General features: G+C 33.9%; 2 protein-coding genes across 3 annotated transcripts; both read right to left on the bottom strand.

Moving 5' to 3' along the window:
* Positions 1-9,174, bottom strand: LOC107419709 (proteasome subunit alpha type-2-A). Its single transcript, XM_016028486.4, has 11 exons — positions 8,953-9,174; positions 8,784-8,860; positions 8,138-8,202; positions 6,844-6,890; positions 5,950-6,025; positions 5,555-5,622; positions 3,839-3,908; positions 2,807-2,892; positions 2,292-2,354; positions 777-842; positions 1-324 (listed from the first exon to the last, which is right to left on the bottom strand). The coding sequence occupies exons 1-11, from the start codon at positions 8,991-8,993 to the stop codon at positions 276-278; spliced, it is 708 nt and encodes a 235-aa protein (XP_015883972.2). The 5' UTR covers positions 8,994-9,174; the 3' UTR covers positions 1-275.
* An 831-nt stretch (positions 9,175-10,005) lies between these two features.
* Positions 10,006-13,504, bottom strand: LOC107420629 (putative pentatricopeptide repeat-containing protein At5g13230, mitochondrial). 2 transcript variants are annotated; one of them, XM_048470595.2, is made up of 2 exons: positions 10,884-13,504; positions 10,006-10,304 (listed from the first exon to the last, which is right to left on the bottom strand). In XM_048470595.2, the coding sequence occupies exon 1, from the start codon at positions 13,493-13,495 to the stop codon at positions 10,994-10,996; it is 2,502 nt and encodes an 833-aa protein (XP_048326552.2). In that variant the 5' UTR covers positions 13,496-13,504; the 3' UTR covers positions 10,006-10,304; positions 10,884-10,993. The 2 variants fall into 2 exon arrangements, with proteins under 2 accessions (XP_048326552.2, XP_060668783.1); XM_060812800.1 differs by having other exon boundaries at positions 10,006-10,299.
* Between the last annotated feature and the right edge of the window lie 332 nt (positions 13,505-13,836).

Genomic DNA, 13,836 nt, shown 5'->3' with positions numbered 1-13,836 from the left:
TTGACCTTAAAAATCCAAATTCAATTATAATAGTAGAATTAAACATTTTATCTGAATACCAAAGAAATAGATTTATCTGAACATCTAAAGAAACACAAGCCACAAAATGCTGGCAAACATGCTGTTCCAACCGAAAAAGCCATAGAGGTAGCCAGCCGTACACGGCATAGTAACCTACATTAAATCAATTTCGTATATATGCAAAAATTTCGCAACTCACAAATTTAACATCAAATATCGTTTACTTTCAAAAGCTGCAGTGATAGATAGAAAAACTACTCCACTTCAGCTAAATAATCATCAATCTCGGCTGGGGTTAGAACTCTGCAAAAGGAGTGAGCCAAAAAACGAAGAATTCAGCCACAAAATACTCAGGTTATCATCAATTAAATATCCAAAATCAAAGATGGCATTTTTGAAGGGGTTGAAATCAGTTGAGTTTAAAATATTACGGCCGATGAAGATGTATATTGGCTATCTCAAGAACTTCCACATGCAAATACATAGCCAGACACACAATAGAAGTTATAGTGCAGGAAACCAAACTTCAAATAATGATAGCAGACAGCATAGTATGAAATATGGGGAATTCTGATGCACACCATATCGATTTGAAATTAGAGAACCATTCAAAATAAAAACTAGAGGTGAGAAATTACTCAAATTCTGCATTCTTTTAGCAAGATGCTTCAGGGATTTTACATTAACTCAAACTATAAATTCCCAATAGAACAAAGCTATCTGGAAGCTAGTTATGAAATAGAAATAGAACTTGCCTGAATTTCTTATCTGTGCCAATTATCCCGATCTCAATGTTTTTGCCAGAGATTTGTCCTTCGAACCTGAAAACAAAGTGAAAGCAAAATAGCTTGTGACAAACTGAAATAGGACTTGGAAGTACAACCTGGATGGACTGATGCAACATTCCTGACAGAACAAACACTAAACTGTGACTTGATAGCATTTTAAAGTGAAATATCTTGTATCAAATACTTCACTGAGGCTGATTAAATGGCAGATATAAATTCCAGGCAATATTTGCCAAAGCTTTAGTGCTACAAATTTGAACTTTATCATTAAGCACAACTACTGCATCATGGATGGGGAAAAAGAAGAAAGGGAGACGCCATATTGGTGGCGGTGACAAACAACAGCAAATACAATAAAGCGATGGTATATAGCAATGATACAGCCTCAAATGAGTTGATTCTGGTGGGATTGGGACAACCATCCTCAGTCTTTTATGATTTACCATTTTACTAGTCAAAACTTGACTTGGAATGATATTTAGTTTCCATTTTCTTTTTCTTTTTTTAAGGATTTCTAATCCTCATGAATATTTTATAATTTCAACATCTTTTCTGAGGCTAAGGCTGATGGCATTCTTATTTATCAGAATGAAGTGCTGCCATCACCAATGCTTTCACATGGCTATTACCAGCAGTGCATGACAATTTGGCAGGTGGAATGTGGGATATTGCTGGGGCCTTATCCAACTTGTTTAAGGCTGTTCTCTGGTTTGACTTATACTGGCTTGATGATGATTACATAATTCTGGCTGTTGGAACAAGGGAAGACTAACATACTAACTGGTATCCAGCAGAAAGAGAAAGATGAAGAAGAAACAAGGGAAGAGGAGACTGGAGAGACAGAGAGTGAGAAAGAGAGGCAAAACACACTGCATGTCCATTTCATTCTCAGTCGGAAGCTGAAAACATGTTATAAGCTGTGGCTATTTACATATGGTCAGACAAATCCAAATCCTACCAAGATTAAAGGAAATAACAAACCATAACCAAAAGGGAAAAGGAAATTAAACACTCAAACCCCTCAAATAAAATTAGACAAAACTAGGTAGGCGCATTGCCTACTCCTAAACTAGATGCACAAGCTGGCATTGTGATCCCTGTCAACAATAAGCAAGGAATACAAGTATACAGCCATGGTTGTAGCAACCTCTTCTGTTTTCAATTTAGCAGCTATTTTAGGTTTATGTTAATGGGCATCAAAAGTATCATCACAGTTTTATGCACAAGTTAAAGGTCTAATAGTTCAAGTTAAACAGGATCCAAGCATCTATTTTTGCTATCATCGCCGCCAGCAAGTCCAGGTTACAAGCTTACAGCAACAATGCCTAAAATGGTGAATATCATTCAAATTGAGACATTTCTTAAATTGATAAATTTATGGACTAGATTTTAGCACACTTATGCAAGACTAAAACGGTTCACTCATACGATTATTTCTTAGTTATTCCACATTTTGTGTTTGAAAGTTAAATAGCTACATACCCCTCCTTCAGAGTCAAAATAGCTGTGTGCACAGCATCATCAAGCTCCATATCATCAGTATACCTAAAAGAATAGGAGAACACTGTTAGCATACCAAAATGAAAACAATTTAGATGGAGCTGGGGAGGAAGAAAGGAGAGGGCTTTAATTCAAATATGGAACAGAAGTTATTGAGACAATCATGAAACATATAAACGCAAGTTTACTTTAAATTACAAAATTTCAAAGTTGACATCACATTGTAGAGAGCGAACTGTCACAGAAGGAAAACTACAACACTCAGAGGAAACCCCAGAGAAAATGCTATGTTATTTTGCATGGGCTTGGAAGTGGATATTCATTGCGAACATGAATCTAAGTGACAGATTTACAAGGACGGTTATAATTTTATCTAATAACTCACAAAATGCACCTAAAAGTATAATCACTAATCAGTACAAATAATCTATAATAAGAAAGAGACGCCAGTTATATCAATTTACAACTCACAACAGCTATATTATAACTCAAAATACCTCTTCTCTAGAAATGTTTTTGCATTTGAGACATTCTTTCCCATTGCAGAGGCCTTCCACGAAAAATATGAACCTGAAGGATCCACCTAGGGCATATTAAGAGTAACAGTTTCAGAATTAGCTCAATATTACTTGGAGAAAAAGAAAAAAAAAAAAAAAGGGACAAAACACAATCAGGTTTATACTGCTAAGAGCTGATCAATATTTCCATATCCTGGATAGCCAGAACTAATGTAAGTTAATATCAAAGCCAAAAGAAAACAGATAGAAATTGTTTTGAATTCATTTTATAGAAATTGTTTTGAATTCATTTTATAGAAATTGTTTTGAATTCATTATATTAAACCAAAGAAAAAAAAGCATTTTCTTTTCCAGAAATGTAGATTCAGATTAAGCTAGCCTTATTAATAGAGAAGATTCTTTTTTTTTTTTTTTTTTTTTTTTTTTTTTTTTTGGGTTGCTTGGGCAGGAAAAAAAAAAACACTTTCATTTAACAAAAACAAAAAAGATAGGATGGCCAATAGCTTGATCTTCACCAGTCTACAGCATATTACAGATAAAACCACGGGTAATAAACCTTTTAAATAACTATGTAGCAACTAAATCATAACCTATATCAAACTTCTGAAAAGAGATGGTCAACAACTGGAAAGCCACGAATCTAGAAGTGATGCACAGATGGTGATATAGTTCACATGTGCAATCTAATGTAAGTAGAGCTGGAAAATGTGAGATAGACACCAAAAAAAAAAACAAAAGAAGGGGGGGTATTCATCACATGAAATGCAACAATTTTGCAAATTATTAAAATTCCAAGATATGAAAAACATTTAATTCAAGGGGGAAAAAAAAAAAAATGGAAGGGTGCAGATCTGAAAGCAACCCAAACCAAAATAATCCAGGAGAGGTGGTCTAAACTTGAACAACATTAAAATTCCAAGTGTCCTTTACTTTCAAAGTAGTAATTCTATGCAGACAGAAACAGCAAGCACCATTACTTTCAGCCATTAACATATCAAGGAATGCAAATACCTGGTACAGTTGCGGTCCGTTGTCATCAAACCCAGCAACCAGCAGTGACACTCCAAAAGGCCTCACACCTCTAACAAAAACAAAAGAACATTGGATTTATCAAGAACACAGCAGAGAAATATGGTTTACCAAAGCCATTATCCAAGTTCACTTTCCTAAAACACATATGTATAACTGTTCATTTTCAAATTCCATATCATGTAGCACTTTATATATCCAAACTTTTCAAAAGAGAGATAAAGGTCTCTCCCTCTCCCTTCCTTCTCCCTCTCCTCCCTCTGTTGGCTTAAGCCTATCATTATCTCATTTGCAACATTTTATATATCGGTGCATTTGAGAAAGGTGCAATACAACAACTGGGAGAAGTGGCAGACACTGAAAATCTTTGGATTACCATCTTCACAGAATTATCTCATGTTCAAGGCATCTCCATATCCAAAAATCTCTTTCTTTTCCACTCTCTTTAAATCTCTTGGGCATTTTGTTTCCTTCTAGTCTAATTTTGTATTCTAGAAAATCAGGATCTCCATCTGAACAATATGATACCTGCTTAGGTTGGTTTTCTTAGAAAAAATTAATGATAAAGAATAATTTTCTTTGTTCAATTCACTTGAATATGTTGTACTACGCATGAGGAAGATGATAAGTAAATCTTAACTCACTATAGATTTCTGAGGCAGATTAATTCACATAGATGTTTTTGATTGAAAATAGTGCTGCAAACTTTTTTATTACCTTATATCTCTTTAAAAGTGGGGGTTTCTCAACAGAGAAAATTGATTTCACACTTCTTATTTTTCTAGCAAAAATATTTGGCAGGAAAAGATGTGCCAAAATGTTATTTTCAACTGTTAGTATCCTACACCGTAGTACACATTAAAAATCTCTCCATGTACAAATTGATCAACAAACACAATACTACAGATTGCATATTTGCATTTCTCCATATGATTTTCCTTTTGTTTTTATTTTATTTTTATTTTTTATGGTTTACGGTGCAGTTTTATAAGTAGGAAACCTTGTTGATGGGCTATTTTTAAAGAACCTGGTACCCACATATCATTATCAATAGAATAAAATTTAACAAATCTTCTATTAAGCTGAGATGATTATTGTTACATAAGCACAGATAAATATTTATATAGGTAATCCAAATCCAAATATATAAGTTTCCATAGGTTTTTATTGTTTTATCATTTTCAATCTTGGTATCAAACATGTTTTCACTGTTTTCGTTCTCAGAAAATTATTTGTAAATAATGCTGCTAGATGCATTGAAAAAAAATCTAAGGATACAAAATCTATTCTTGCACTACCAGACAGGCCCCTAGAAACTACTGAATTTTTGAAACGTCAAAACTACTATCCCAAAAATAAATTTAGATTAAGGTAATCCATGCCTGTGCAAGGTTCCTTGTCCCATAGTAGCTGTCCCTTGCAATCACAATTTTACTGATATCCAAGCTCTAGTTTTTTATAATTTTACTTGTTAAAAAAGGAATTGAAATGAACAATTAGAAATAACTACTAAAACAATAAGGAATCGGTTTCATAATCATAAATGCGGCCTAACATGTGTCAAATGATGATTTATAGTTCAATAACTCATGTGTCATTTTCATTATGATTATTTATTATAACAACAAAAGAAAAAAAAAAAAAAGAAAAAAAAATCTTGGTATCATAGTAAATACCATAGAAGTCATATGTACTTACCCAGACTGAGTGAACTCCTGCATCACAGCGGCAGTTTCCCTCACAAGTTGAGTAACAGGGATAGGTTCCTACAAAGATGGCGTTCGAATTACAAAATGCAAACTTGAAAATATAAAAGAATACAAGAACATATAACCTCAAACTAACTAAATTCTACCATGAAAAAGTAAAAAACGTACATTACACCATATATCAATGATCTAATAACTGAATCCATGTTTTAGGGATCAAATAATAATTTATTTCCAATACCAATCACATGGAATAATAAAATGGATCAATCAAACAATTTTTTCATGAATCAAAACAGGATTGTAAGCATTAGTGACACCATTGGTTGAGGAATTACCAAAGAAATATGAGAATATAAATTAAATCAGAGAAAAAACCAATACCTTGTATAACCTATGATATTGTTCTGCCTGCTTCCTACTTTTTCGGACCAACACTCGGAAATCAGGACCCATGCCGCTGCAAGAGAGAAAGTAAATAAGAATATAAAACCAGAAAGCATCCTAGAAGGTGATAGATTGCAACTGATAGGAGTCAGGTACATGTTAACTTGGAGCTGTTTGTCAAGAGCCAGATTTCTATGTCTTAAATATGTCTATACGAGTGCCCTTCTGTCCTTCCTTCGAAAGCAAAGAGATATTCCATATTTATTCCACAGCATGCATATAAGATACAAGTGCCACTTTGACACTAATTCTTGGGCTGTCAAATATACATGCTTCATGCTGTGCACATATTTCATGATATAACATAATCAAGTTGTTTTAAAGTTGATAGGACAAGGTCACACAGTCACAAAAAAGTTGAGAAACAGGCTCACGGTGTAATTATGCAAATTATGTAGCACGAATCTGTCAACGGTTCAATATTATGCCAAAGTTTATACTTTTCCGAAAACAATTAGTTTTCCTCTCGTGAAACATTTCTTCCAACAAATTGTGATTTAGCACCAGATAAGTTGGTTTTACTTTAAGAAACCAACAGGAATGCATTTACCAAATCTCTAAGCTGAATCTCCTTATCCACTGCTTTGCTATACTCTCAGGTCCAGAAACCATATGAGCTTAGCAACCATGTTTAGCTTCTAATTTTCAAAATAATTCAGAAGTAAATGGACAGACACTTTTCCACCCATAAATAGGAGCATCAACACCCCTTTTATAGTAATTACTATCTCAGGTAAGCTACATGCCTTAGACACATGATTATGGTTGAAAAATGTATATCTAAAGAGAAAAAAGAAAAAAAGAACAACGTGAATCATACAAAAACAATACCTGTAAACAACTCCAATATTTGGTGTCAGCGACTGTATTTTTTGAACCTGCAATAAGGACAGTCACATATCACAATAAAAAAATATATAAGGCAGTTTAATATATTTTTGGGAGGTGCAGATGGAAGGAATTGGACTGCTTTTAAAAATAATTAGAGTTTTAAAGTTTAGAGGGTGGATCTGCTGAAACCAGAAAAGAGAAAAATTGGTACAATAATAGGAAGGATCAAAAAGTGCAAGAAGGAATGCACAAAATACTACCCATAAAATAATAGATTGATGCAAATAATGGCACATCTCCATCCTTGCTTTTAACAGAGAGTCTAATTTGTCTCAACAATTAGCACAGTAAATGCACATTGCCTTTCAATGGTCAATGTTCCCACTTAAAAAAGAAAATATGTTATTAGATAAAAGCAATAACTAATAAGCCAAATACTCAGCAGCTTTGTGGCCCTCTACACATAACGCTTTCAAAGATTTCCATTTTTCTTTGATTGATCTAAATTGGAAAGATTTCACGGGCGGTTGATGTTTTTATAAGTTTTTGTAATTGTCTTAATGTTACTGTTCTGTTTTTTAAGGATTTCTTGTCCTCCTCTTTACCTTTTGTATTGATTTTCTGTCAATGAAAGGTTGTTTCTTATCAAAAATAAAATAAAAGAAAACCAACACAAGCGAAACCAAACATGAGATAGACTAATCAATTACTCATTGACATCCCTTCGCTTTTCTTTCATTAGATTAAGGGGATATCTATGAGAAATTCATTAATTTCATATTTTAGTATAAGTTTTATTTTCATAGACAGATTTAGCATCATATGTCAAATTCAAATATTTATTATCTTCCTTCATTAAGCAACAGGAAAGGATGATGAGCTAGATATGATAGCTAAAGATAAATTATCCTTAATTAATGAATACTAAATGCATGAATAGATGAAGCGATACCATTTAAAAGGCATATATAGTTAGAAGCAAATTAATCAAGTACACAAATCATCTAAACCTATATGCAAGAGTATCAAATTGAAGATATACCATACACATGAGTTTATTAGGGCACACAGATATAAAACAAAGAAAGTAAGCTTAAATGTCATGATTTGTAGTATTTACATAACCACTGATATCTAACAATCCAAAAATCTATCACCACCTTGTCCTTTGTGAGACACAAAAATCACTGTGTGATATATCAATAGCCTACGTTAAACCAAGCAGAGTCCAATCACATAATTAAACTGTACTGACGCTATAATTAGGTCGGTATCAACTTTACTACTAACTTACTGATGATTCATCCACCAAAATTGAAGGTAGCTTCTTCTCGGTTGCAATAACAACACCATTAGCAGCTGAAATGACCAGCTAAACATCAGTAACACGGTATATGTATTTCCAAAAAAGACAATGTATGTGCATATTATCAATAGAAATGGGTAAAAACACAAATTTTATTTTATTTTATTTTATTTCATTTATTTGTTTATTTTTTACCCACGAAAAGCCAATGTTTTCCAGTTTTCCATGTTGTGAGATTAAAATGCCACAAATTTCCAACTAGTTCACCCAAATTTCAGCCACATTATATATGCGTGTGTTACATTTCTCTCTCACAAACACACACACCCAAGAAAAAAAAAAAAAAAAAAGGAAGGGGGTGGGGGTGGTGGATTACGAATTTTTCCAAAAATTTTATCATCAAAATCTTTTCATATTCAAAATTTTTGTCCCAAATTCTTCCTAGAGAAGTCCCACATTAAATTAAGTTCAGAAACAACTACACTTTGGGGATCACATCTGAAAATTTTCATTAAAAACCGAAAAGAAAAAAATAAGTACGAACGAATTCCAAAAAGCATAAAAAAGAAAGATTAGCGGGAGTTAAAGAAAATGGGTAGGCATATAAAGAAACAGGAAGAGCTGAATACGATACCTTTGATTCCTAGAGAGGTTTGACCAGACCCAACTGCCGTCAAGGCGTGTTCGATCTGCACTAGCTTTCCTGAAGGACTGCTCAACCATTACAACAACAACAAGGACATCCATACATTCATTCTTTCTTATATATAATATAATATATAATATATGGAAGAGAGGCTTACCTAAAAGTGGTGAGAGAGAATGAGTACTGACTGTCTCCCATGGCGGTGTTCTTGAGAGAGAAACCGAAAGAGAATAGAGGTCGTTCAGATGAGAGAGAGAGAGAGAGAAAGAGGAAGAGGTTGATTTGCTTTGTGGGATTTCAGCCTAAAAACTAAGACAAAGTTCAGAGCAGAAAAAGGGCTACTAAAAGCTTTCTTGTCCAAGAAGAAGGTCTCCTTTTGTCCTTTTTCTTTTTTTTTTTTTTTTTTTCCTTCTTTTTTATTTGTTAATTTTTTTTTTTTTTTAATTCTTTTATTTGGGCACGGATTCGATATGGTAATAATAAATTCATAATAAGAGAGCCTTCAAACCTTAAAAAAATAAAATAAAATAATTTAAAATTTGCTTTTTTTTTCTTTTTGAAAAGGTATTAAAAAAAATGTATTTGATGTATTGTTAATTTGTTGTATTGTTATATAAATTAAAAAAAAAAAGCAATTTTTTTTTTGATGTATTGTTGATTTGTTGTATTATATAAATTTTTAAAAAAAAGCATTAAATGAATAAAACTGTTTTATTTTTTATTTTTTTCCCTCTTGCAACTATACATAGATATGTATAAGGAAAAACTGATTGAGAAACTTTTACTTTCTTTTTTTTTTTTTTCTTATTTACTTGCTAGGTGTGATGTTTAATAGATTAGTGTTTTTTTTTTTTTTTTAATCTTAACATTAGCTAAATTTCTGTTATTTATATGTAAAATATACTATTCAACTAACTATGATTTTTATGGAAAAAAATGCTTATCATTTTGGAAAATTTCATTATAATCCTCTTATATTTCTTTTTTTCTTTTTTTTTTTTTTTGGGTATAGAACTTTTGTTATTCCAATGTATTCAATACCAAAAAATAATAATAATAACAAAAGAAGGTTTATCAAACAAATGTGTAATAAGTGGATGACATTGTGGTTGAATGACATTTTCAATCCGAATAAGAAAAAAAATTTATTGCTTATGTGGGTTTTGGCACCAGTAGTAATGCAGTAGCACCTTAATTAATGTTCCGTCTGGTCACTCAATTTTTGATTTATTTTATTATTATTATTATTATTATTTGGTATTTTGATTTTGCCACTGAACACAATAAAAACTAAAACACCTAAAAGAATCCAATAGGAACAATTACAGGCCGAGGAGTAGTTGATAGATAGCAACTTAGCAGGCAAATGTATTTAAAAAGCTTCTCTCCTGGCAAGTTCTAAAATGTTTGATGGAAAACCTTATCAGAATCTCTGAGTGGGAATCTTTGATCCCTGAGCAAGCCTTTCCCATCGCTGGATTTGTGAAAATAGGAATAACTTTCACTATCCTATGAAAAAGTTGTATTACATGTTAGAATCCAAATAACATGCAAGTCCTAAAAAATGGGTATTAACTAAAAGCAAATACATGCCTAAAGGAAAGATATGAAAGTAATCCTGCTCAAAAAGGGAATATGAACACATCTGCTGGATATGATTTGTGAAACTGAGCCAATCATCACACGTCATAAAGAACTCTTTCAAGCACTCCAAAATGAATGTGCATGTAGAGAACATGAGCCAACCCCCTAGCTATTATGTTCTCCTATCTATCTCCTATAAATATCACATAATACCTTTTCAGTTAAGCAAACTATTTTTCTGTCATCAGCACCCAGCAACTTTTAGGGTTTCCAACACAGAATTGTTTTAAAAATCCCTTCTTTTAACTTTGGCTAGCATTTCGACTACCGGACTAACTAAAAATTGACTAACTAAAAATTACCTGTAGCACTAACATAAATGTTTTAAATCCTTCACGTTAATAAACTATTTTTTTTTTTTTTTTCAAAATGCAAAATGATAAAAGAAAAGTACAAGCTGTAGCCAAAATTTTCACACATGACTCATGATGCATATGGACTTACCTCTCTAATCTTTATCCCTCTTTATCCTCTTTGACAGAGAGTAACTCAATAAGATCGGCACTTTAGCCATTAGAAATTATAGATCTCAATGAAGCAGATTAATCACCATTTTACCAGTAGTCACCACAAGAGCAAACCCCATCCTGAAAGTGATGAAACCGATTTATATCCCTGACAACAATATCTCGCTTCACAACTTTAGATATCAACTTCATTGCGGCATGACAATCTATGCATATACGGAGATTTTTAATAATACGAATGGGGCTCCCTGATGGTGTTTTAATTAACCCAAATGCTAGAGCTAATCTTTCACTGTGAGCCCATAATAGGCGTTCCTTTTCGGCATCCTCCACATCTAACAAAACAGCATTGCAATTAGGAACATATCCAGCCTCCCATATTTTCATGTTCAACCACTCCAGCATCCCATTGATTAGTTTCATGTCAGGATGAGAAGTATCTCCTACAGTGAAAAAGTGAACTGTGCCCCGAATCTCAATCCAACTTAGACCTGGTTCCTTCTTTACTCCTTTCTTTTTCATGTTTTTTCTAACAAATGCAACATTTTCCCACCTCCTTGCACTGGCATATATGTTTGACAATAAGACATGTGTGGCATCATCTTGGGGTTCCATTTCAAGCAAGCGCTCAGCAGAAAATCTTCCAAGCTCAACATTGTTGTGGACAACGCAAGCCCCAAGCAAAGCACGCCAAGCCATTATGCTAGGTTCATTTGGTATTTCTTCTATCAACTTCACAGCCTTATCTAGGTGTCCTGATCTTCCTAATAGCCAGATCATACAAGAATAGTGTTCTATACTAGGTTCAATGCCATAGTCCTGTGCCATAGAGTTAAAATAAGCTTGTCCTTGATCTAACAATCCTGCATTGCTACAACCGGATAATACACCAACAAATGTTAATTTATTTGGTTTACAGTTAGTTTTCTGCATCATTTCAAATACTTTTATAGCCTCCACACCCAGGCCATGCATAGAATACCCTGAGATGATGGCGTTCCATGAAACTTCATCCCGTTTGTTCAGCTTATCAAACACCAATCGGGCATCTTTGATACTACCACATTTAGCATACATATTAATAATAGCATTACCGACTACAACATCCTTATCATATACTGTTTTAACTGTCAAAGAATGGATCTGAAGCCCTGGCTCCAAAGCAGCCATACTAGCACAAGCACGAAGGGCACTAGAATATGACACTTCTGTTGCCTGAACTTGATATCTAAGCATATCTGAAAACAAGCTCAATGCCTTCTCTCCATCACCTAGGTGAACATACCCAACAATCATTGTGCTCCAAGTTACATCATTTCTATCAGGTGATTCAACAAATAGTTTCACAGAGTTCTCCATCATTCCGCATTTAGCATAGACATCCATAAGGGCATTTGATACAAAAATATCCAAGTCAAGACCAACTTTGACTACATTGCAATGTATTTGCTTCCCTAAATCTAAAGCCTCTATGGTTGCACAAGCTTGCAGAACACTAGCATATGTAAACTGATTAGGATCCACTAAAGCTTGCCTCATCTGATGGAACACATCTAAAGCCTCCTCACACTGGTCTCTCTGAGCATAACGTGCAATCATGAAACTCCAAGGAATCACATTATTTTTGGGCATCTCTGCAAACACCCCGTGAGCATCAGCTATGTCTCCAGAACTGGTGTACAGATCAAGCAATGCAAGACCGACAAAATGATCCGCTTCATAATGTGATTTTAATACACATCCATGAACGCTTTTCCCTGCACTTAAGGCACCCAAACCATGACAGGCTTTAAGAACACCAGCAAAAGTAAAATTGTTAGGCTTGAAACCAATCACCCTCATTTGATAGAAAAGCTCTACTGCTTCTTTGAAATAATCATTCTCAGCATAACATGCTAACATTCCAGTCCAAGAAACCATATCCTTGCAAATAATATCATCAAAAACATGTCTAGCAATATCAACATGTCCGCATATAGAGTAGGCATCAATAAGAGCAGTCCCAACAAAGGCATCAGAGTCAAGTCCCAGCTTATATATACAAGCATGAAGGTTGCAACCTAGCTCTGCCCATCCCATCCTCACAAGCAACTTCAAAATCGTAGTAAAAACAAATTGATTAAGCTCATGACCTTCCCTATGCAGCCTAACAAACAAGTCCATGGCCTCAAAAAAACGTTCAGACTCTGATAATCCCTGAATCAAAGTTACAAACGAAATAGTATTTCTTTCCCGAATTTCTTCGAACAATTTATAGGCATAAGAAAAAAGGCCAGATTTCACATACAAATTCAGAAGAACATTCCTAGCAAACAAATCCAAACAACCACCTCTTTTCAGAATCTCGCAGTGAAGTCGCATTCCTAATTTGGTGTCACCTTTTTGGATACAATCTTGAAGCATAGCAGCGTATGCATAAGAATCGAAGTCTGATATGGGAATCTCTACAAAGCTCGTGCAATGTTGTTGAGTCAACTGGAGAGCTTGTGCAGAGAACCCACATTGTGAAATGCGAATCCAAGCGTTGGTTCTACACTGGGTTGCGAAATTTATACAGGGCAACGTTCTTTTGCAAATTAATTTGATCATGCACCTTATTTCTCAAGCCCCACAAATCCTTCTACCGAAACAGTATGTATATATATATATATATATATAGTGAAACTGATCAAATTACGAGCTTTTGTTCTTGAGGATTTCTGTGAAACAAAGAGAAGCGAGAAAATAGCTCTGTGAGTATAAGCGACTACTAGTGAAGGAATTTTGATAATTGACGCAGTGTGTGTTATTTAATTGCCTCTGTAATATAAGCGACGAGGACAACGACGATGATGATAAATGAACGATTGAGATCGTATGGCAGCACATAGATTTTCATCAAGACCCTTCATTGAGCTGACTTTTACTCTTTATATGTACTAGTCGGTGTG

This window comes from Ziziphus jujuba, chromosome 1, assembly GCF_031755915.1.
Source record: "Ziziphus jujuba cultivar Dongzao chromosome 1, ASM3175591v1".
In the NCBI taxonomy this organism is placed as follows: domain Eukaryota; kingdom Viridiplantae; phylum Streptophyta; class Magnoliopsida; order Rosales; family Rhamnaceae; genus Ziziphus; species Ziziphus jujuba.
The sequence above is the reverse complement of the archived record's forward strand: the minus strand, read 5'-3'. Positions and strand labels throughout refer to the sequence as shown.